The following is a 24,528-nucleotide window of genomic DNA, read 5'->3' on the forward strand; positions in this document are numbered from 1 at the left end:
TGGGAAAGCAACCATTTTTAGTAGCCCGGACTGGACTCAGAACCTAGAATTTAGACTCAACAAGCATCCATATCGAGCACCCACTGTGCTTCAGACAGCGCAGGATCTGGGACCAAGCCCCAAGCCTGGCCTGCCCAGAAAAACAGAACACGGACAATTCCAAGAACTGTGCACCAGGAAAGTCCCTGAGAGCAAGCATCCTGTCTGGGGCTGCAGGGGCTGTGGACGGCCGCCAGGATCACTGTATAGACAGTGCAAGCTGCAGCAAGCGCAGTGTCCCTCCCAGAGATGGCAGCATGTCACTACCCTGAAGACGAAGCCAGCCGTGAGCAAAGTCACCCACTCACACACACTCCAGCCATGTCTGCCTGTGCCTCAACAGTTCCTGTGGGGGACTGCGCCCGCCAAGGGCCAATAAAGAGCAGAAATCCGGTCGGCTGTTTGAAATCATTGCCGTTTGAATAGGAAAAAGATGACAATAAAGCTGAAATACAGATCACGCCTCTAGGGGCCAAGGGCCTCATCCTACGGAAATGAAAACCTGAAACCAATACGGAGTTGACTTCGGCTTAAGCCCAGCCCTGCCTGACTCTTTGCCCTTCACCACCATGCATGGATCCCTCCAAAGGCGGAGGGTATCCCTATACCATACCAGGAAGAGCCATTACTAAGGGCATCCGAAGCCAGAGGAGGTCTTGACTCTTCCCACCAACAGCCCCCCTTGCTTTCAGAGTCAGTCCTGGGTGTGCAAGCCAGAGGCTGAGATCAGGTGTCACCTCTGGTGATTTCACCCTATGGCCAGGGACCCTCCTCCTGTCTCCACATCCAGCACCAGGCCTGCAGACTTGCACCTCAGCACCCCAGCTTTTACATGGGTACTGGAGATCCAAACTCAAGCACTGTATCCACTGAGCCTTTCCCTTCTTTATCCTGTGCTGACCATCCAACTTGGGTCCTTAGTCATGAAAGAACTCCATTGCTCAGCTATACTCCTAGCCTCTCCCTCCTCCCCCCCCCCAACTCTCTCTCTCTCTCTCACACACACACACACATACACACACACACACACACACACACACACACACACACACACACAAATTCACCAGGTGTGGTGGTACACACCTTTAATCCAGCACTCAGGAGGCAAAGGCAGATGGATCTCTATGATTTCAAGGCCAGCCTGGTCTACATAGTGAGAATCTGGAGATAGACAACAGAGACAGAAAGAGACAAAGACAGAACATCTTTATGCCCTTCCCTACAAGGCAGTCTAGCATCTCCTCTCCCTTGTCCATCACGCCAAAGTTTCCTTGAGCTCCTGTTCATTCCAAATGATACTGCATTTCTTCTTAACATTTCTTCCAGAAAGACTGCTTTGAGTATGAACACACCAGCCCTAGCACACTGCTCTTCCTCTGTACGCCCTCTTTTCCACACGACCACAGTGGCTTAGAATGGTTTGCATATCCACCGCGAACTAAATAAAGGCAGGCTGTTTAATGGACCTTTGTCTGCCCCAGGTGTAGAACAGAAACAAGCTCACAGTAACACTGAGTAGATTTTTCTTAGTGAATAGCTCTGAAATCCGGTTCCCACCTCACTGCCTTGAAATTGCCTTAGGAGAAAGTCCACGTGGGAAGTCACCCTGTCGCTCATCCCTACCTAGCTTGACCTCTTAGAGCATCAGACACTGCTGCTCCCCGGCTATTTCTCAAACGGCTCTCTCGCAGTCACCGTCTCGTCTGCCCGCTTCACAGGTTTCCGTCGTCATCACTTTGCAGAAGTGACCTCTCTCAAACAGTGGTTTCCTTGGATTCCATTCTTTGTCCTCCCTTTGCACCACCCAAGGTCACCTCCTCCGTGCCCGTGGTTTCTGTTACTATATGATAGCATCCCCAAACCCTTAGCAGCCAACTGACTACCCAGTTACTGCTAGAGGGGCTGGAGAGACTGCTCAGCAGTTATGAGTGCTTGCTGCCCTCTCCAAAGGACCAGGGTTCAGGTCCACTGGGCAACTTAACCACTGTGTGTAATTCTAGCTCTAGGGGATCTGACACCGTCTTCTGACTTCTGAGTGAAATGTCAAGGAATTAATAAAAAGATATTCCACTTAAAAGCACTAACAAAGGTTGGAGAGACGGCTCCGTGGTTAAGAGTACGTGTTACTTTTGCAGAAGACCCTGGTTCAGTTCCTAGCACCCTCATGCCAGCTCACAACCATCTGTAACACCCGTTCCCAGAGGATAGGATGCCCTCTTCTGGCCTCTCTGGGCACCAGGTACACACCCTGGGTGTGCTCACCCCTAAAAAAATAAAATCAAATATCCAGCTGGTTGTGGTAATCCAGCACTCCAAAAGCAGAGACAGGTCGACCTTACTTAGAGAGTCCCAGGTCAGCCAAGGCCACACAGTGAGACCCTGTCTCCAACATAAGAACAAGCGGGCAGAAGTGAAGTTGCTTACACGTATGAAACTGTAGAAGAATTAATAAAGACACTGCAAACCCCTCACTGTTTGCACCAATGGTAACTTCTACACTGCTCTCAGAGCCATTGTCTCCTGTCCACCCAAGCGCCATTTCCCCAGTCCAGGTTTGTCATTTGCTTCCCTATTGGCAACTGTAAAAGTTTCTTCTCCTTGGGGTTGGGGATTTAGCTCAGTGGTAGAGTGCTTGCCTAGCAAGCGCAAGGCCCTGGGTTCAGTCCTCAGCTCCAGAAAAAAAAAAAAAAAGAAAGTTTCTTCTCCTTTTTTTAAATTTATTTGTTTGTTTGTTTTTAATGTGTATGGATGTTTTTTCTGCTTGTATATATGTGAACTGCATGCATGCCCGGTGCCTGTGGAGGTCAAAAACAGGCTTCAGACATCCTGGTAATAGAGTTAGGCAGTTGTGAGCCACCATGTAGGTGCTAGGAATCGAACCCAGGTCCTCTACAAGAGCTCATAAGCACTGAGCCATCTTTCCAGCCGCTTGAAAGAGCTTCTGAATGGTATGTCTGCCACTGGCGTTGCCCTTGTTCCAATCCAGCTGTATTGGTCCCCCGTTTAAAATCCTCGCCCACCCCCAGGTTTCAGGGAAATTCTGAATCCTCACGAAGGCACAACTCCAGCTCTAGCCCTGTGCTTCATTTGCCCCTTTATGTCCCACGGTCTCCTCATAACACCCACACCTATATTGTCTCTCACTTGTGTGTCTTTCTACTGCCTTCCCCAGGGTCTAGAAAGTCACACACCCCTTCTTCAAAAGCTTCAATGAGTCCCTAGAAGGAGGAAGGCACTGATGTAGGTGCTGGAGCGCCAACAATAACCAACAGAAAGTTCTTATTCCCGTAATGTTTGCACTGAAGAGGAAAAGGCAGACAATCAACAAATCAATCTTTGATGCCCGCTGGTAACGAGCGCCACAGGGAAAAATGAAGCCGGGCGCTGGGGTGTGGCTCGGCAGGAGAGTGCTTGTCTGGCGCGGATCCCAGCACTGCAAATGAAACAACAAAAAGACAAGGAGGAAACAGAGAAAGAAAAGAGGGGCCCAGTGAGACGGCTCCGTGGGTGAAGGCATCTGTCTCCAAGCCTAATGGCCTGAGTTTGATCCCCAGAATTCACATGATGGAAGGAGAGAGAAAACTTATTCCTGCACATTGTCCTCTGACCCCTACACGTGTGTTACACACATACACACACACCATCAATAAACACAACCTTTAGTTTTTTTAGGGAGGGGCTGGAGAGATGGTTTGCTGGTTAAGCACACTTGCTGCTCCTGCAGACCGGCATTCAGTTCAAGGCACCCACAGGGCAGCTCACAACAATCTGTAACTCAAGTCCTAAGAAGTCTGATGCCTCTTGGTGTACCCTCTGAGTGTACCGGCACACCACACACACACACACACACACACACACACACACACACACACACGGAAAAGAAGAAAATATTTTGTAAAATGTTTTAAAGAGCCCGGCACTCAGGAGACAGAGCCAGGCGGATCTCTGTGAGTTCAAGGCCAGCCTGGTCTACAGAGGGAGATTCAGGACAGGCACCAAAAACTACACAGAGAAACCCTGTCTTGAAAAACCAAAAAAGAAAAGAGAGAGAGAGAGAGAGAGAGAGAGAGAGAGAGAGAGAGAGAGAGAGAGAGAGAGAGAAACAGGAAGAGTAATTGAGGAGAAGTTACTCCTGTTGTGGTTGGTTGGTTGGTTTCCGGTGTTGAAGATCAAGCCTGGGGCATTACACACACTAGACACATGCTCTACCACGGAGCTACACCCCATCCCACAAGAAAGACCATTTTGACAGGTCTCTGGTAAGGTGGTATTTATACCAAGAAGTGCATGGAGTTGGTCTGGGAACCTCTGGGGAAAGAGCCTTCCTGGCAGAAGGAATGACCCAAGCCCAAAGCAGAAACACACCAGGCAGCCTTCAGAGAAGCGAGAGGCAAGTGTGGGTGAAGCAGAAGGCAAAGAAAACAGGGAAGCCAGGCAACGCAGAGCCTTTAGGCCGCGGTAGGAATGTGAGCGCTTCATCCCAACTTTGATCGCTCCTCCTTTCAACCCAGATGCAGACACCATCCCCTGAGTCTCCGCCTGTAGAGCCTGCCACATACACGGTTTGACTTATGTTTGCCTGGATCCCCTGCCACACTGCCGGCTACTTCAGCTCCGTATTTTATAAAGCCCACGACATTTAGTACGTTTTTCCAGCTCAAATTCTCATTCCTGGTCCTGATTCTGTGTTCTACAAGCAGCTTCCAGATGATGACTTTGTTTCCCAGTGACTGTGGTTTTTCACTCTGCTAAAGGAAGGGAATGTGAACATTCCCTTCATAGTGAACATTTGATCACTCGCAATTAGAGATGCATTGTGGGTCGTTTGAATGGGTATGCCCCCCCCCCCCCCCCCCCGCCCCAGACTTAGGTGTTTGAATACTTGGTCATAGTGAGTGAGACTATTAGGAGGTGTGGCCTTGTTGGAGTAGGTGTGGCTTTGTTGGAGGAAGTGTGTCATTAGGGGGTGGGCTTTGAGGTCTCAGAAGCTCAAGCCAGTTCCCTGCCTGCTGCCTGAAGATCCAGATGTAGAGCTCTCGGCTCCTTCTCCAGCACCATGTCTGCCTTCATGCTGCCATGCTTCCTGCCATGACGAAAATGGACTAAACCTCTAAAACCACAAGCCAGCCCCAATTAAATGTTTTCCTTTATAAGAGTAGCTGTAGTCATGGTGTCTCTTCATAGCAACAGAACCCTAACTGGCATACACATGCTCACCACTGTACACTAATACCTGGCACATCAATTTCTTTTTAAAGTAAACATGACTCAGCTCCCCGGAAAATGACCCAACTCTAGGTCACAGTGACCCACAGAAGGCATTGCTGACAGAAATAAGACAGGGTAAAAGGTCGAGAGAAATGAAGGGGAATGAGAAGAAGCAGCCTCTCACTCCTGAGTCTAGTTAACATCCCTCACGACAACGGAGAAAAATCTGCCACAAAGATTACCTAAAGGAACAATATTCCTTCCATACAGAAATAGTTATAATAAAAATGGACCATGCTTACATGATCTTTTAATTCAACCTCATTCTTTTCCCAGATGCAAACCTGTCATTTTTTTTAGGATCTCACTAATAAGATTATTGACTTAGTTTATAATCAAAACACATTTCTTTTTTTTAAGATTTATTTATTTATGTATATAAGTGCTTTATCTCCATGTACAACTTTGTTCCAGAAGAGGGCATCAGATCCCACTAGAGATGGTTCTGAGTCGCCATGTGGTGACTTGAACTCAGGACCTCTAGAAGAGCAGCCAGTGTTCTTAAGCACTGAGCCATCTCTCCAGCCCCCAAAACTCATTTCTTAACTCCTTTGTATATTATGAACCACCCTATGATCTCATTTACCAAAGGGAGGGGGGAGTTCCTGGCAATGCTTTGAACCACATTACTTCAGAAACCATGCAAATTATATAAATGGATATTGTTGAACGCTCAAGAGCAAACTTTTCTGGAGAGATCCACCCCACATTTGTATAAATAACTCCTTGTCCTGAGCACCTCTCCCTCCCCACCATGGTCATGCTCAAACCTATGTTAAAACCTTTTGCTTAGAAACTCCAACTTTGGGGGGCTGGAGAGATGGCTCAACCATTAAGAGCACTGGCTGCTCTTCCAGAGGATCCAGGTTCAATTCCCAGCACCCACATGGTGGTCCACAACCATCTTCAATCACTTTCAAGTCATCTGATGCCCTCTTCCTGACTCTGTGGGTACCAGGCAAGCAAGTGGCGTGCTTTACACACATGCAGACAAAACACTCATACACATAAATAAAAAATAAATAAATTCAGACTGGGGAGACAGCTCAGCGACTGAGAGCACTTGCTGCTCAGTTATAAGGTCCCGAGTTCAGATCCCAGCACCTCCATCAGTTGGCTCACAAACACCTGTACCTCCAACTTCAATGTACCTCCAACTTCAAGCCTCTTCTGGCTTCTATGATTTACAGGCACACATATATATACATAGACACACACACATAAAAAAAATTAAATCTTTAAAAAGAAAGGAAAGTCCAACTTTCCGGATGGGCAAAGGACTCAGTGGCTAGAGTGTGTGCCAGACTTGCAGAGACCTAAGTGTTATTCTCAGTACCCACTTTGGGTGACTCACAACTGCCTATAACTCCAGGTCCATAAGGATTCAATGCCTCTGGCCTCTTTGGGTACCTGCACAGTCATGCATCTATCCACATGTGTATATGTACATGCACATAACTAAAAATAAAAGAAGTCTTTAAAAAGATATTATATAGTGAAGAGCCAAATGTGGTGGTACATGCTTTTCATCCCAGAACTCAGGAGGCTGAGGCGGTGGACCCCTATGAGTTTGTTTGCGCCTGTCTACATTTTTTTTAATTCTGTATTCCAAGCACGGTGCCACATCTTTAATCTCAACACTCAGGATGCAGAGGCAGGTGGATCTCTGTGAGATAGAGACCAGGCTGGCCTGCCTGGCAAGTTCCAGGCCAGTCAATGCTATATAGTGAGTCTCTCTCTCTCTCTCTCTCTCTCTCTCTCTCTCTCTCTCTTCCTCCCTCCCTCCTTCTCTCTGATATATATTGAGTCTCTTTTTCTCTCTCTCTCTAAATACATATATATATGCATATATATATATATATATATATATATATATATATATATATATATGACTCCAATTTTGCTTCATACTGACCCATACTGAACTACTTTCCACCACGAGGCTGCGAATCCTGGATTCGCCTGAGTGGAACTCTACAAAGAACTCCTCAGCTGCTGCTGCTGCAGTGTGGATCTGGGCCTCTCACTCCTCTGCTGTGGACAGGACTTCAGGAGCCCAGCACAAGCCCAGAAGCCTCTACCTCATCACTCGGTCCCCCACTTCAAACGGTGGCCCCGCCATGCTGACCCGTTCACTTCTGAGAGCTCCCACACACTTCTCGTCACAGAAGTCCCCGGAATTCTTGCTCCAACCCCCCACCTCTGTCCCTAAGACCACTCCTTTTCACTACTCTCCACGAGTGAAACCACGTCAAAGCACAAAGCAAAACTAGAGTTGTGATGTCGGCTCCTCTCATGCCTGTCCCCACGCTTGCACTGCATGGCACACTCCAGGACAGCATGTCTGTCTGTCTCCCGCCTGCCATGTGAGCTCTTCAATGGAAAGAGATGTGCATTATTACCCTTTACCAGCACCAAATAAAATGTCTGGCACACAGTATGCCTACATCATGCTTTCTGAAGAAGAGAGTGGATGCGGGCTGTATAGTAAAGCCTTTCTCCTGTTAAACATGAAGAGTTAGCTTGAGAATGTCCTTCTAATTCAGAATGTCCTTCCCGGCCTCGGCATCTGACTTGCACTATGAGCTTATGAAACAGTGACTGAAGAACTGAAACCATCAGTCACGTCACTAAATTCTTACCATCTTGACTGCCCTTCTGAGCCAGCTTCCCAATCTCCGTCTCTCGCTGAACAAAGTCCAGATACTCCCTAGGTAGCATCTCATGTATGTGACCGCTCTCAGACTGCAGGAAAAGTAAAGGCCACAAACACCCAACGAGACAGTAACTTCGAGCATAATTATAATCAAAACACTTGTTCAATGTATGGTTTTCACTGACTCTTTCTTACATATGGGTTCTGTTTGTTTTGAGACAGAATATCATTCACTGTGTCCCCTTGGTTGGCTTAGAACTCACTAAATAGACCAGGCTGGCCTTGAACTCACAGAGTTCACCTGCCTCTACCTCCAGAGTGCTGGGATTGAAGGCATGTACCCCACCACCATACCCTGTTTGTTTTTGGTTTTGTTTTGAGACAGGGTCTTGCTTTTTGTAGGCTAGACTGGCCTTGAATTCATGATACATCCACTTTCACCTTCCAAACGCTGGAATTGGAGACAAGTGCCATATCCCCAGCTGCTTTTCACCAAATCTCTGAAATATGTTATCCAGAACTCATGGGCTCAAGTAAGCATCCTGTGTCTGGAGTAGTGACATCACAGCAGCGAGGTTCCCTGACTCTCAATTCATTCTCACAATATACTGGAAGTAAAGTCACTGCTCCTTACACCTAGACGCACACAACTGTTGAGCTCAGCCTCAAACACACATGGAGCACACTCTTCACTCTACCAGGGTTGTCTTAAAAGTATGCCCTGAACCCACATGCACACCTCGTGCCCTTTACTCACTGGGGAAGTCCAAAGATTCTTCAGAACTGTGGCTACTCTGCATGTTTTCTTGTGCATGTGTTCATGATTTGAGTACATTTCTACTCCCAAATTAGAAACGGCAAATTAGAGGGAGTGACAGATGTAGGAGGGCAGAATGCCAGAATCCAGGAGTGACAGGCAGCTGTCACAGGTGGCACAAACAGACATCAGGGAAGAATAAGACCCAGAGAACCAAAGTCATACTGCTAAGGAAGCAAATGTTCTTCCCTACCCAAGGGGCCCGAGGAGACCTCACAGTTACAGGAAAAAAAAAAAAATTAAGATGCGTTTAGAGCCAGCCTTCATTATTTAGCAAGACCTTGTCTTGAGAGGAAGGGAGGGAAGGAAAAAAAAAAAAAAGGAACTGTGCAATAATAACCCTGCGTCATCAGAAGAAATGTCCAATTACAAAGGCAAGCAAATGCAGCACTGGCTTGAAAGAGATGTCAGCAAAAGTGGTTAAAATAATAGAGGCCTGGTGCTTAGAGAGTGATGCAGTCGCTTAAAAATATCACTTAGGAAAGTGATCCTTCTCTACACAAGCTACGTTACTTTATACCACATGCGGGGAGCCCAAGGCTTAACATACTCAAAGGAGTTTCACCAGTGAGTGACCTACCAGATCACACAAAAGTGACACAAGAGAAATCACAGGTCACATCTGAGACCTCCTGGGAAAGGCTTCCTTCCCCAAGAGTGCCTTCTGGTCTTCCTAACTATTGCCTTGCATGACAAACCTCCCCCACACAGAGATCAGTGTCAGCCCCAAACATGGGTGTGTAAGTCACAAGAGACAGCCGGCTGTTTGCATAGCGGTGAAGCAGGGAAGGGAAGAAGCTGAGCAAAGATGGCAATGAGGAAAGCAAGAGAGCAGGAAATAAGGGCAGTGGAATCAGCCCCCGGAACAGCCGCACAGGTGTAAAATCCTGCACACGCTGCTGCTGCTGCTGCTGCTCAGCTGCACTGGCGTAAAGTTCCTGCATGTAATGCTGCTGCTCCAGAAACTGACAGACTGTCTACACTTCACAGCTGGGGGATCAGAGTAATCTCCAAGGTCCTACGATCACCCAGGTTAGAACAGGAGTTGGAAAGAAGGGACTAGCACAGTGGTTCTCAGCCTTCCTAACACTGAGACCCTTTAATACATACAGCTCCTCGTGCTGTGCTGACCCCCCTCCACGAAATTATATCGTTGTTACTTCATAACTGTAATTTTGCTACTGCTTTGAATCATAATATAAATATATGATATGCAGGATATCTGATATGTGAGTGTGGGGTCGAGACCCGTCAGTTGAGAATCACTGGACAGCAGAGTAGCTGCCTCTGGGCCCCACTATGGCTCTATTCATACAGATTTTAAGAGAAGAAAAAGTCAAGATGGATCAAAATGGTAAGTCTACAACTCTAGCCCATAGAAATAGTCATGCAAACTGCCTCCAAGAAATTTGCTTCACCAATAAAACTCACACAGACTAAGAAGAAGGAAGGAAAAAATGGATCATGAAATGGAAACCAAAGTAGCTGGCTTTTTATCAAACAGAATACACTTGAATTAAAAAAACTATAAAGTATCTCAGCATAGTGACGCACACTGTTAATCCCAGCATTCAGGAGGTGGAGGCAGATGGGTTTCTGTAAATTGGAGGCCAGCCTGGTCTACACAGAGAGTTCCAGGCAGAACAGGACTACATACTAAGACCCTATCTCAAAACACAAACAAACAAAGACCCTACAAAGAAGAGGGTAGAGTGAAGTGCACTTGTATTCCCAGTTGAAACAAGAGGATCACATGAACCCAAGAATTCAAGAACTATAGAATACTCTAAGAAGCCGGCAGTGGTGCACACCTTTAATCCCAGCACTCGGGAAGTAGAGCCAGGCAGATCTCTGTGAGTTCAAGGCCAGCCTGGTCCACAGAGCGAGATCCAGGACAGGCACCAAAAAAACACAGAGAAACTGTCTCAAAAAAAAACTATAAGAATAACAAAACTATAAGAATAGAAACTATAAAAGGTCAAAAAAAAAAAGTCAAAGTCACAATGGTAAAGAGATCAATCCAACGAGAGGCTACAGAGATGACCCAGCAGATAAGACATTTGCTGCTCTTGCAAAGGACCTGGGTTCTGTTTCCAGCACCCACCTGGCAGCTCACAACTACCTGTAACTCTGGTTCTGGGGGATCCAACACCCTCTTCTGGCTTCATTAGGTACTACATGCACATGACACATAACATGCAGGCAAAACACTCATACAAGTTAAAATAGGTAGGTAATCAGGTAGGTAGGGAAAAAGAGAGAGAAAAAAAAAATTGCTGGGCAGTGATGGTGCACACCTTTAATCCCAGCACCTGAGAAGCAGAAGAAAGCAGATCTCTAAGTTCAAGGCCTACTTGGTCTACAGAGTGAGTTCTAGGACATCCAGGGCTACACAGAGAAACTCAATCTAAAAATAAAGAAATAAAGAAATCTTTTTTTTTTCCTTTTGAGATAAGGTCTCACTATATAACTCAGCTAGCCTGGAACTTTCTATGTAGACAAGGCTAGCCTTGAACTCACAGAAATCTGTTTGCCTCTGCCTTGGAATGTTGAGATTAAAGGTGTGGACTACCACATCTGGCCTAACAAACAAATCTTTGAAAAGAAAGAGGAGGGAGGAGGAAATAATTGTAAATATCCACCATCTCTGGCTTTTATAATCTTCCGACTCCTTCCACAAAAGTCCCTGAGCCTTAAGGAAGTGGGTCTGATGAGACATCCCATCTAGTAGCTAGCTCCTCAGAGAACTAACTCCTCCATCTCTTGGTCTCTGACTTTGACCAGCTGTGGGCCTCTGTGTTAATTGCTGTCTCCTGCAAGAAGGAACCTCCCTGCTGAGGACTGAAAGATGCATGTAGAGGTTTGAATGAGAATGCCCTCGTGGGCTCCTGTGTTTGAATGTTCGGCCTCCAGTTTGTTTAAACTGGAGGAGGTGTGTCACTGGAGCAGGCTTTGGGGTTTCAAAAGACTCATGCCATTTCAAGTTAGCTCTCTCTCTCTCTCTCTCTCTCTCTCTCTCTCTCTCTCTCTCTCTCTCTCACTCACTCACTCACTTTCGGATCAAGATGTGAGCTCTCACGGGTGCCTGCCACCATACCTTTGCTCTGCCATCATGAACTCTAACCCTCTGAAACCATAAGGCCAATTAAATGTTTTCATTTATATGTTGACTTGGTCACAGTGTTTTGTCAACACAATAGAAAAGCATCTGATATGATTTGTTAATCTACAGTAAGTCATTAGGAGTCAGTTTAATGCTATATTCATTTAGCAGAATAACAGTAGTAGTGTCTCCCCAGGGCCACTGACCTATCTACTCACAGGTCATGGCCCTAATAATAGTGCCAGAAATGGGTTCCATCTCACAGGATAGGGATGTGTGTGTGTGTGTGTGTGTGTGTGTGTGTGTGTGTGTGTGTGTGTGTTTTAAATGTATATGAGTGTTTTGATGTATGTCTGTGTACAACATGTGTGCCTGCCACCCATGTAGGTCAGAAGAAGGCCTCAGATCTCTTGGAACTGGAGTTACAGAATGTTGTTTGTTGAGAATCAAGCCTGGGTCCACTGGAAGATCAGCAAGTATTCTGAACTGATGAGCCATCTCTCCAGCCCTGTATGTAGATCAGGCTTAAATCCATTCAGGAAGCAGCTGGTTATTCCTCTAACATTCAGGCCACCATTGTACTCATGGGACTGTCTTGCCAAGCAGGCTGTTATTATAGTTCTCAAGGCTCATAGCTGGGTGAGACTGGCCATTATTTTTCTCCTCCAGTAGTATGTATAAACCTTCCAGCACTATGAACACTAGCCATTAGAGACAAAACTTCCAGGTCAGTACCAGCTTGGCATTGCACGTGGGGTATGTCTTCAGCAATGGTGTCTTACCATCACATTCTGAAGGTGACAATCACTGGCAATGGCCTGTAATATTTGGAAGTCTATTGTACTCACTGGCCAATAATTCCAAAAGGTATAACCCATTCCTAGCACTGGGCTTTTTATGGGTTAGCCTGTGGTATCTAGCAAGAGCTAGACTAAACAAGAAAAAAAAAAAGAGAGAATCTCAAATAAGTGAAATCTGAGATGAAAGGGAGACATTACAAGTGAAATACAGAGAATCATTAGGGATCGTTAGGAATATATGACAAAAACTGGAAAACCTAGAAGAACTGAGTAAATTTCTGAACACATATAATCTACAGATGGAATTGTGAGGAACATACAAAACGAAGCAGACCACTAACAAATAATAAGATTGAATCACAGAAAAAAAAAATCTCTCAAGAAAAAAATTCTTGCTCGGCATAATGGTGCTTGTCACCAAGTCTGTTGACCTGGGTTTGATCCCTGTGACTGACATGGTGGAAAGACAGAACAGACTCGCACAAGTGGTCCTCTGACCTACACCACACACACACACACACACACACACACACACACACACACACACACACACACACAATCTTTTTTTTTGTTTTGGTTTTGGTTTTTGGAGACAGGGTTTCTCTGTGTAGTTTTGGTGCCTGTCCTAGATCTCACTCTGTTAAAGTTGCTGGAGGAAAAGGAGGAATTATTTATTTTCTTCAGTGGTCTAGCCCATGCACCAGTAAATAACTGTCCACAAATGCTCATGCAAGCAAGCCTTATCAAACTCAGCAGGTCACAAATAAACAAAAAAGATGTGAAGTGGGAGGGGATGAGAGAGAGCAACAGGAGTGAAAATGACCCAAATACATTGTATAAATGGATGAAATTATCAAAAAATAATACTTTTAAAGACACATTTTTCTCACTAGGCAGTGGTGGCGCACACCTTTAATCCCAGCACTTGGGAGGCAGAGACCAGTGAATCCAAGACCAGCCTGGTCTACAAAGTGAGTTCCAGGACAGTTCCCAAAGCCACAGAGAAACCTGTCTCAAAAAACAAAAACAAAACAAAACAAAACAAGACACATTTTCTCAAGCGGATGGTTAGGACCAACACCTGACTTGTCTTCTGACTGTGGTACAGACATACCCACAGAACAGGTGAAGGTGTGTACACACACACACACACACACACACACACACACACACACACACGATAAATACACATATTTCAGTACTTGCAGCCTGGGTCACAAACAAATTGAGGCCAGGCTCAACTAAATAGTCAGACCTCATCTCCAAAAAAAAAGTGAACTTTTGAACTCCCGATCTTCTTGCACCCTACCACCACCACCAAGTACTGGGATTACAGGCATGCACCACCACGCCTGCTTGACTCTTATAGAGTACAGAATGAGAAGTGTTGGCCACAGAAGTAAGGCAAGTGAGGAGCACTGAAACAGGATAGAGGAAGTCAGACTATCCCTGTTTGCACAAGACACCATGTCATACATAGAAAAACTCGAGACTCCAGCCCAAAACTGTCAGAACTGACAAATTCAGTAAGGTTGCAAAATAGAACACCAGCATTTAAAAAATAATTAGCTCTTTAAACGAGAATTCTCAAAAGAAGAATCTTGAATGGTTGAAAGACATTTAAGGAAATGCTCAACATCCTTAGTCATCAGAGAAATGCAAATCAAAACAACTCTGAGATACCACTTTACACCTGTCAGAATGGCTATGATCAAAAACACCAATGACAGTTAATGTTGGAGAGGATGCGGAGCAAGGGGAACATTCCTCCACTGTTGGTGGGAATACAAACTTGTACAACCACTGTGGAAATCAGTATGGCAGTTTCTCAGAAAATTGGCAATCGATCTACCTCAAGACCCAGCCATACCACTCTTGGGCATATACCCAAGGAATGCTGATTCATACCACAAAGATACATGCTCAACTATGTTCATTGCAGCATTATTTGTAATGGAATACGAATAATCGAAACAACCTAGATGCCCGTCAACTGAAAAATGGATTAAGAAAATCCATTTGGTACATATACATAATGGAGTACTACTCAGCAGAGAAAAACAATGACATCATGAAATTTGTAGGCAAATGGATGGAACTAGAAAATATCATCCTGAGTGAGGTAACCCAGACTCAGAAGGACAAACATGGTATGTACTCACTCATAAGTGGATACTAGATGTAAACAAAGGACAATCAGACTGCAACCCATAGATCCAGGGAGGCTACCTAGCAGGGAGGACCCTAGGATGACTGTGGCTTATAATAAGTTTTGGTTTTGCTCAATCACTGGGCAAGCTTTAGTGAAACATTTCACCATTAGGATAAGAATTTGTACCGTATCAAGCTGATGAAAGAATATGCTGACTGTACTTCCAGGAGGGAAGGCTAAAATCTTTTTAGGTTATGGATTAGCCTGTAGAAAAATGTCTGTGGTAAATCAAACAGTGAAGGGGAAAATGAATAGGAATCTCACTCACACAACTTAAGTAGCACATAGCTCTCTGAACAGATGAAGATAGGTTTCTTCTGTATCCCAGAATCTAATCAATATTTATATGTATAATTCAGCTATTATTTGGCTTAAAAGTGCTCATTGGGAAATGTTATCATTTTTACTATTTTCTACAGAAAAAATACTTTCCAGTTTCAAATAACCCTGGACTTTTGAATTATAACCTGTTTTTATGTTAAAAAAAAAAAAAGTCTGTATGATAAAAAAAATAATAATTAGCTCTTCTATATACCAATACTGAAATTGCTGGAAGACAAATCAGGACCCATTCTCATTCATAATAGCCACCAAAAAGAAGGTCCCCGGAATAAATGTAAACAAGGAAAGTAATGATTTCTACAAGGAAAACCACAAAACAAGACTTAAAGCTAAAGTGGATACATATACACACATGAAAACTAAAAAGGACACACACACACACACTCACAAGAAAAAAGGGGAACTGGGCATGGTGGGGTCTTGATCCTTTGATCCCAGCACTTGGGGACAGGAGACAAGTGGATCTTCATGAGTTTGAGGCCAGCCTGGTCTAAATAGAGTTCCAAGACAGACAGGACTACATAGAGGGATCTTGTCATAATAGAGGGATAAAAATTCACAAAAAAAAGCTTGTCATATGACCCTGAAATGCAAAGGCTTGTACCCTAGCTTGCAGGTTTGCCCTTTAAAAACCCTTCACTCTGAGAGCTCAGGGTCGTCCTCCTTCCCCTGGCCAGCCAGTGTGTTGGAGGCAGACCAAGTCCAGGCTCGCTTGTTTTAATAAACCCCTTTGTCCTTGCATCAAACATGGGCTCTGTGGCGGGCTTGCTTGAGGGTCTCGCGACACAGGCACAAACCCACTCACAAGTCTGGGCATGGTCACACTGTCAGTGGCAGACACAGAAGCATCCTGGGTTTGCTGGTCACCAGCTTCAATCCAGGTTCAGAAGATCACCCTGTCTGTTGCAGCCCATTTAGGTTTCTAGTGGCTTTACCTAGCACGTCTGCATAAAGAAGATGATTGGGTCACGGGCCTGGGTCCCAGTTGTCTGGGATGATCTGCACTTGGCGGTGCTGGGGAGAGGTCTTTTGCTCCACCCCTTGGCATTGCTTTAAAAACCCTATGGCAGAGACAGTCAGGGCCGACAGATTAGGATCCAGGCCCTCCTGAGGCTATCCTGTATTTTCTGTTTCTCTCCCCTCTATACATATATATTTTTGGTTTTTGGTTTTTCGAGACAGGGTTTCTCTGTGTAGCTTTGCACCTTTCCTGGAACTTACTTTGTAGACCAGGCTGGCCTTGAACTCACAGAGATCCACCTGCCTCTGCCTCCCAAGTGCTGGGATTAAAGGTGTGCGCCACCACCGCCCGGCTATATGTCTATCTAATATTTCCTGCTGCTCCTACTCAAGAGTACTCTGGGGAAAAGTGGGGGTCGGATGGCCCCCCACACCTGTCTCGGTGCATCTCGGTGGAGTAAGGTAGACAGCGAGAGATCAGAACACCTGACATCTCCCTCTGGGTTCTGCTTGTGCACACAGTTTTTGTTTTTAAGTCACAAAATTCACTGGAGGGGGGAGGTGCTTAATACCTAGAGCAATCCTGAACATGCAGGTTTGAAGCCAGCCTGGTCTACACAGCAAGTTCCAGGCCAGAAAAGGCTACACAGTGAGACCCTGTCTTGATTTAAAAAAAAATAAAAATAAAAATAAAAAAGTGATTTAAACAGGGGTTTAAAAAAAAAAAAAAAAAAGAGGCGGGGGAGGAGGGTTACCAGAACCTGGGAAGGGAAAAGGAAGTCAAGGGGTGGGGACAGGAGATTGACAGCACAGGGGTGCAACTGGAAAGGACAAATAACTTCTAAGATTCTACAGCACAGTCAAACAGTGGTTGACAACAGTTTATCGAATGTTTCAGAATAGCTGAGCAGATTTTGAACATTCCCAACACAAAGAAATGACGACATGACAGAATGCCGTCACCGGGCTGATTGTCCATGCTGTATATACCAATTAAAATGCCACACTGGGGCTGGAGAGGGGACTCAGCCATTAAAGGGTAGGCTCACAACCAAAAAATATAAAATCCACACTATCTCTCACAATCCATACAGCTACTGTGTGTCAATATACCCATAATCAAGAATCACTCATGACCCAGGCACAGGGGCACAGGCCTACAATCCTAGCACTGCAGAGGCTGAGCCATGAAGATCCCAAGTTCAAGATCAGACCGGATAATGTACAGAGTTCCAGGTCAGTCTGTGCTATACAGCAAGGCCCTATCTCAGAAAAAAAAGGAGGAGGGGGAGGAGGAAAGGAAGGAAGGAAGGAAGGAAAACTGGAAGTACATAAACTAAGCGGATAACTAATGCAGGCACCATTACCCATGATCCCCTGTAAATCTGAGAAACTGGAACTAGTGTACAAGGCCATGAACAGGACTAGCAGCTAGGCAATCTGATAATGCTAAGAATTACAGGTACAATGGTATTGTCCTACGTCATTAGAAAAGGAAAGAGAATAAAGCTACCCTTGAAGGAGAACAACCAGGAAGAACATGAGAATGTGCCAATTGCTATACGCCACCAGACTTAGGGAAAGGTGAGGTGGGGCTTCTTCCTTTTCCAAGACAGGGTTTCTCTGTGTAGTCCTGCCTGACTGTCCTGGAACTCACTCTGTAGCCCAGGCTGGCCTTGAACTCACAGAGATCTGCATGGGTCTGCTTTCCAAGCGCTGGAATTAAAGGCGTGCACCACCACTGTCCTTTATTTTTTAGCACCGTACTAAATTGTTTGTTTGTTTGAGACAGAGTTTTACTATGTAGACCAGGCTGGCCTCAGAAAGCTATCCAGCTGCCTTCTGGAATTAAAGGCATCACACCCAACCTGTTTGTTTGCTTTTTGAGACAGGGTTTCTTGTAGACAAGCCTGGCCTCAAACTTGCTAAGGACGAAATGACCTTGAACTCCTGACCCTCAAGAGGACTCCATCTCCAGGACGGCAGGGCTACAGGTACCACCACACACAATTTATACAGTGCTGGGAATCAAACCCACAGCCTCATGCATGCTAGACAAGCTCTGTATTCACCCTTAAATTGCGATGAACTGAATTTTCACACAAAACTCTTTTTTTTGTTTTTTGTTTTTTGTTTTTTCGAGACAGGGTTTCTCCGTAGCTTTGGAGCCTGTCCTGGACTAGCTCTGTAGCCCAGGCTGGCCTCAAACTCACAGAGATCCACCTGCCTCTGCCTCCCGAGTGCTGGGATTACAGGTGTGCGCCGCCACCGTCCGGCCACACAAAACTCTTTAGGAGTAGTCCTGGTGGGGTTGAACTCAGAGCCTCCACTTGAGGGCTTGTTAAGCTAGACGCCCTCGGTATACATTAATTTACAATCACAAAAACTTGTCATAGGCATTCATTCCCCAACTCCTTCGTCTTGACTGGACTCACACACACACACTTCTGCCCAGTCCCCCACATCGCCGTTCCTGCCCCCCACCTCTACTTACAGATGCAGGCTGCGGCCAGCAGGCGGCCAGCAGCATACGGAGCAGCACAGCTCGGGAAGAGGGGCTGCACCATGTAGTTGGCAAAGGTGATGGCGATGACGGCCTGGCTGGTGGGTTCGATGATGAGCAGAGACGTCCAGAGGCGGATGAAGGCAAGAAATCCCCCGAAGGCCTCCAGGATGTAAGCATAGCTGGCCCCAGATTTCTTAATGGTGGTACCCAGTTCGGCATAACAAAGGGCCCCAAAGACGGAGAAAATGCCCCCAACAGCCCAGATGACGAGTGAGAGGCCAAAAGAGGCACTGTACATGAGGACACCCTTGGGGGACACAAAGATGCCGGAGCCAATCATGTTCCCCACTATCAGGCACACGCCGTTAAGTAGCGAGATCTCCTTCTTCAGTTTTACCTGCTCGGCCCCTGGGCTGGCCCCATCTCCCAGATCGGAGGTATTTCCCTCGTGCTGGGCCGCCACTTCATACTTGGTGCTGTCGACCATGGTGGAGAGGAGGAAGGCCTTCACCAGCTTGCTTGCATTGCCCTCTAAGGAAGAAAGAAGATGAGGTTGGTAACCACACAGCATCTCTCCCCTCCGACTCCATGGGGTCCAACACAGTCAGCACCCACCACAATTCCGACTCACTTCCAACTTCCCGAAAACCTCTTCCCCCAAGCCTTGTCAACGTGATCCCAACTTGACTTTTCCCCCAGAAGAACAGCACCCTGGTCTCTCATTCTTACGATGTAGCATGCCTTATTTACCCTGACAACTACTGTGACAGAGGACAGGCATGAGGCCGTTCAGTAGCTCTCCATACAATCATAGTGGTTTGAACCTTTTGTTCAGCCTCCCCACCCCCCACGGCCCCCCAAACAGCCTGTCTTCCCTCCGATTTCAGTTACAAATGTCACTCTGCTGAGATGCCTGCATGAGGAACCAGCCCTTGCAAGCGACTAATTTGCCAGATCCTCTTTTTGCTGGCATGCCGCGCTCTCCCCTAAGGACTCTGGGTGCGAGCCTGGAGCTTTCAAAGTGCTCCTGCTAGGGATGCACAGCCACCTCCCTGCTCGGGAATATCCATTAACAAATGGTCAGCTGGCATCTTTGACGTTGGCAAAGCCCAAGCAGCCCCACCCATCCTGAAAAGAGACAGGGCAATTCCCTTGATGTTGCTTTTCCTTTCCCAGACAGACACCTGTCCCAGCCTCTACCGTCCCAAGCCTCCTGCCACCAAATCACTCACATCCACATCAGCCACAAAATAGCAATGATCTTTCAGAAGGGTGGCCCAAATGCACAGCAGAACCCAGAGGTGACCGGGGGCAGTGGGCGGTGGCCGCCCACCCACCGCAGAACTGCTGGTGACATACCAGACCAAACCAAGGAAAGGAAAGAGCTCAAGCCGGGCAGCAGATGCCTGGAAATACAGAGCTCGAGACAGCTGCACAAACTCGGCAAGCTTAGTAAGACAAATGGGGAAACGCTAGAACGAAAGGTTCTGGAGCTGGAGGAAGTGACCGGACACGCAGAACAGCAGAGAGAGGGGGTTCGCAAGGGGGCAGGGTGGGGCACACTCACTCCCTGGCTCTGGATACAGGCAGGTTCCTACAGCAATGGCCAGCAGCAGTCGCAGAGACAAAGAGGCACGCACCCCACCAGAGCAGTGGTCTGACCCGCTCCTCCTTCCTCAACCAGTAAAAGGGAAGCCTAGACAAATGCCTGCCGGACTTAAGTCAGGTCAAGAAGGGAGGAGGAGGTGGGGGAGCTAGAAAAGGAAGGGGTGAGGAAAAGGGAGAGGAGTGTTAAGCAAGAATCTGGGTCCAAGGTTCACAGGCCTTTCACATCTGCAAAAGGGGCAGCTAGGAGCTCTTGGCTCAGCACTTTCTGTGATAAGAAGGTGCTCGCTCAGGAGTCTCCTTTGTCAGCTCGGCCCCAGGACAGGAGGCCCAGAGGGAAGGGACAGCCAACTGGGTGTGTCACCTGCAACCCTGGAGTGTCTTAATAAGTCAGCAAGGACACAGCGGTGGCGCAGACCTCTTCTCCGGTGTCCTCCGTGTCCCACTCTCATCATAAGAAGGGCAGGAAGGGCTACAGAATGCGACACATTGTTCATATGCTGAGATTACAGGAAGTGTGAGAACAGTTCAGACGCCCTGTGTGGGCGCCCGAAGCGAGAGCTCTGTACACTTCCCCAAGCCGAGAGGAGGGCGGCAGCCTCTAAACTCGGGCCACCACCCCAAAGTCTGAGCCTCAAGTTGTTTCAAAAGAAATACGGTCCAGAAATGAGACCAAACTTCTGGGTACAACTCCATCCCACCAGTGGGCGCTTTCATCCTTAGGGAAACATACTAAGTAAGACCTCTGGGGCATCCAGAAATTCCTATAGGGGTGATGGTGGCTCACGCCTTTAATCCCAGCCCTAGGGAGGCAGAGGCAGGCGGATCTATGAGTTCAAGGCCAGCCTGGTCTACAGAGTGAGTTCCAGGACAGCCAAGGTTATGCAGAGAAACCCTGTCTCAAGAATAATAACAAACAATAAGTGAATAAATAAGTATATACATACATATGGAGGGCTGGAGTGTCCCTCAGTGGTAGAGTGTTTATCTACCCCCACATACAAATAAGCGTGGAAATAAGGTTTCACTGAACTATGCTAGGCAGGCCCAGAATAAACAGAAAAGGTTTCGCATTTTGGAAATCATAGTTTAGTCTGTCTTTATAGTACTTTAAATCTGGTATTCTGAGTCTTTGACAGTCTACCTGTTCTGAAACTGAGCTGCCTGTCCCTCCTTCTATCCTTCCTACCCCTTTTTGGTTATTCTAAAAAAATATCATAGAGGTTAATCTCTATGGCTCACCTTTCCATTCTGGCCCCTTAAAATTTTTAGCTAAACCAAGATGGAATGCTGGGCTTAGGCCTTCCACAGACCACACTTGAGGATGGAGAGATAGCTCAGCAGTTAAGAGCACTGGCCGTTCTTGAGAAGACCCGGGTTCAATTCCCAGCACCCACATGGTGGCTCACAATTTCAGGTCCAGTTCTGATGCCTTCTTCTGGACTCCATGGGCACTGTCCATACATGCAGACAAAACACCCGTACACGTAAAATTAAATTAAAACAAAACTTTTAAAGCTCATGTCCCTCACAAGACAGCCCTACATACATCTGAAAACCACCTGGACGACACTGTCCTTTTCTCCCAGCATCCCCTGAAAGGTTTCCATAAGAGTAGTCCCAGCATTGCTTGAGTTCTTATCCAGGCCAGACACACGGCTAGGCAGGTCAGTGCCTTATCTCACTGAACTGTATGCAGCCCCATAAGGCAGGTACCACACACTCTGTGGGGTGCCAAAGTAGAGGGGAGGTAGGCAGCAAAGATCACAGAGCTATGCTATCTGCTCAACCTCCTGCTCTCCGGCCCTTGCTGGTCACTGGTCTCTTGGCCTTCCCTTTAGACAGGAAACCACTCCGGGTGGCTCCTAATGAGTTACCTAGAGCAGCTTGGATCAGATCGGAAAGAAAGCCCCTGCCGTCTGTAGGTGGCCGTAGCCGACACTGCCACTGCCTTCAGGCTGCTCCTCCCTGTCCCTGGGTGAGAATGAGCGCTGATGATGTCTGCCCAGAGTGCTGTGATGTCTAGGGTGCCCACTACTAAAGACACAGAAACACACATCAGGACACCTGCCCTTTTAGGATCAGAATACTCCGGCACCAAGGGAGTACAAATCCAAATGTGAAACCCAGAAAAGAGAGGGGAAAAAGAAAATGGAGGGTGGGGTGCACAAGGTTGAATTCATGGCTGGCTATCCTAAAAGTGAAATCCTCAAAGCACTGGGCCAGATCAGCCCAAGACAGAGTCCACACCCCAGCAAACAGCATGCCCTAGCGGTCTCACCAGGAAGTGCTACACATGGATTCATCTTCCCAGCCCCGCCAGTCAGGCACAAGAGGCTGCCAGTCATGGAAAGTCCCCCCCTTTTCTCAACCACTGCCTGGCACCAAAGACAAGAAGACGACGCCTTTGGCAGCTGACTTTCCTCCCCGAGACCCCGGCTCTCTGTGGAACACTTCCTCCGCTCAGACAGCCTGGTAGAGCAGCCTGCCCCCGGGGCTCTCCTAAAGGAACTCAGCAAAGCGGGCGTCACAGAAGCCTCCATACTCTTTGTCATTTCCCCCTTTCCTTTGGGTGCCCATCTCTGGGGACATCGTGGCTATGCCAGGAAAAAATAAATAAACACACTCATTCTACAGCCTAGAGGAGTCTTCAGTCCTGCACTTCCAGGGAGCGGGCAACAGAGCATCAGGCACGGAGTGCTCAGAAAGCAGCCGGCCAGGGTTGAGCTACCACGCTCCAGCAGCAGCCCTGAAACACCCTTCCTCCAGGCACCTGCACACAGTTCAGACTCTTGACTCCTCAGCCAAGCCCCAGGAGCTCCTGTGAGAACATGCTTTCTCCCTCAGAGACCCCAGGGTTTGCCTTCCGCTATCCAACTGGTCTGTGTGCCTCCCTTAACAACAGAAACAAAACAGATACTGGCTGGTGCGCTTAGACTCCTCATCACTCACTCCACAGTAGCTGCCCGGCCCCTCCCTCTCCAGCTCTCCATTTGTTTTGCTATATTCCACTATAACTAAGACCGTCCCTTTAAAAAAAAAAAGGGGGGGGGGTTTAAAAAAAGAAACTGTTTACTGTTCTGCCCAGGACTTCCCATTAACCAGAAGTCTCCAGACAGAAGGCTCTCCCTAGACAGGGCCAGGGCTAGGAGCAAGAAATAAGGTTCTTGGTCTCCCCTTGGCCAGTTTTCAGGGACTCCATCCTCCTCCTGTGCTTCCCCACACATCCACTTTCCCTGCTTCCCCGCCTCTTACCTGTCTGGAGACCTTTGGGCAAAGTGCAGGGAGGAGGGGGGCTATCAGCACCCTGGGGTGAGGGGTGGCCGTTAGGACAGCCAGGGGTGTGACTTCAGCAGCTGTTGACTCTGAGGAGCAGAAAAGGCAGAGGGTGACGGACCGAAATGGAAAACAGGAAAACACATGTGTGACTCGGGCCGGCGGTGGGGAGGGGCCAGAGGACGGGCTGGAGCTGAGGCTGCCTGGTCAGACCCAGAGGACCTCGGAGCAGGAGCGCGCCGCCGGCACCCAGGCATCCTCTCCTCTGTTCGGCTCCTCCTCCCCGCATCACCCCCTCGTGGTCCTCACTGCCCTCGCTGGCTGGGCACTTAAGTGGACCCTGCAATTTAAAGTGCCCCCCCCCCCCCCCCGAGCCCCTCTCTACCTCTCCTTCATTCTATTTCCTAACTCTCCTACCCTACCTCCCGGCTGGGCTTACAGCATTTGGTCCCGGGATCCCTCCGTCAGGCCAGAGAAACTCTGCAGTCCCATCTCAAGAGTTTGTGCCACTTCAGCCTCTAAAACAAACCAAGGAAGCCGGCGCATACCGATGAAGGCCACCTGTGGGTACAGCCAAGTGTGTACCCAGATATCAACAAGCCCACTCACAGCTCAGATCCCTAATTGGCTGCGGAGTTGTTAACAATGAGGTTGAGTTGCTAGGTTAAAAAAAACTAGACCTGCGCCACCCTGGGCACATTCCGAGGTTGGCAGCCTTTCAAGCCACGTTATTTAAATATCTGTTGAATGTTTACTTTGCAGAAACAGGGGAAATGTGATCTTGGAATAAAAAGTAGAAGAGGACTGGGGGGGGAGGAGGGGGGAATGTTTCTGCAGGTAAAAGTGCTTGCCTTCAAATCCTGACAAGCTGATCCAAGCCCTGGAACCCGCAGAGGAAAGGGGAAAAGCAACTCCCCAGGCATGGTGCAACAGGTCTTTAATCC

At 47.4% G+C, this 24,528-nt stretch overlaps 1 protein-coding gene across 6 annotated transcripts in view; it reads right to left on the reverse strand.

Annotated features, from left to right (window-relative positions):
* Positions 1–24,168, reverse strand: part of Slc7a7 (solute carrier family 7 member 7) — a 44,925-nt gene extending 20,757 nt beyond the window's left edge. Inside the window, exons 1-3 of one of the 6 annotated variants that reach the window (XM_042284855.2) lie at positions 24,024–24,168; positions 23,564–23,673; positions 18,692–19,234 (exon numbers count right to left, since the gene is read on the reverse strand). In XM_042284855.2, the coding sequence (XP_042140789.1) occupies positions 18,692–19,190 (499 nt within the window). In that variant the 5' untranslated portion in view covers positions 19,191–19,234; positions 23,564–23,673; positions 24,024–24,168. Of the gene's footprint in view, positions 1–18,691; positions 19,235–19,334; positions 19,521–19,935; positions 20,073–20,270; positions 20,501–23,563; positions 23,784–24,023 lie in introns of those variants that run through there. The other 5 variants (XM_016006960.3, XM_076544985.1, XM_016006959.3 and 2 more) reach the window with 5 other exon arrangements.
* Between the last annotated feature and the right edge of the window lie 360 nt (positions 24,169–24,528).

Source organism: Peromyscus maniculatus, chromosome 9 (assembly GCF_049852395.1).
Source record: "Peromyscus maniculatus bairdii isolate BWxNUB_F1_BW_parent chromosome 9, HU_Pman_BW_mat_3.1, whole genome shotgun sequence".
NCBI lineage: Eukaryota > Metazoa > Chordata > Mammalia > Rodentia > Cricetidae > Peromyscus > Peromyscus maniculatus.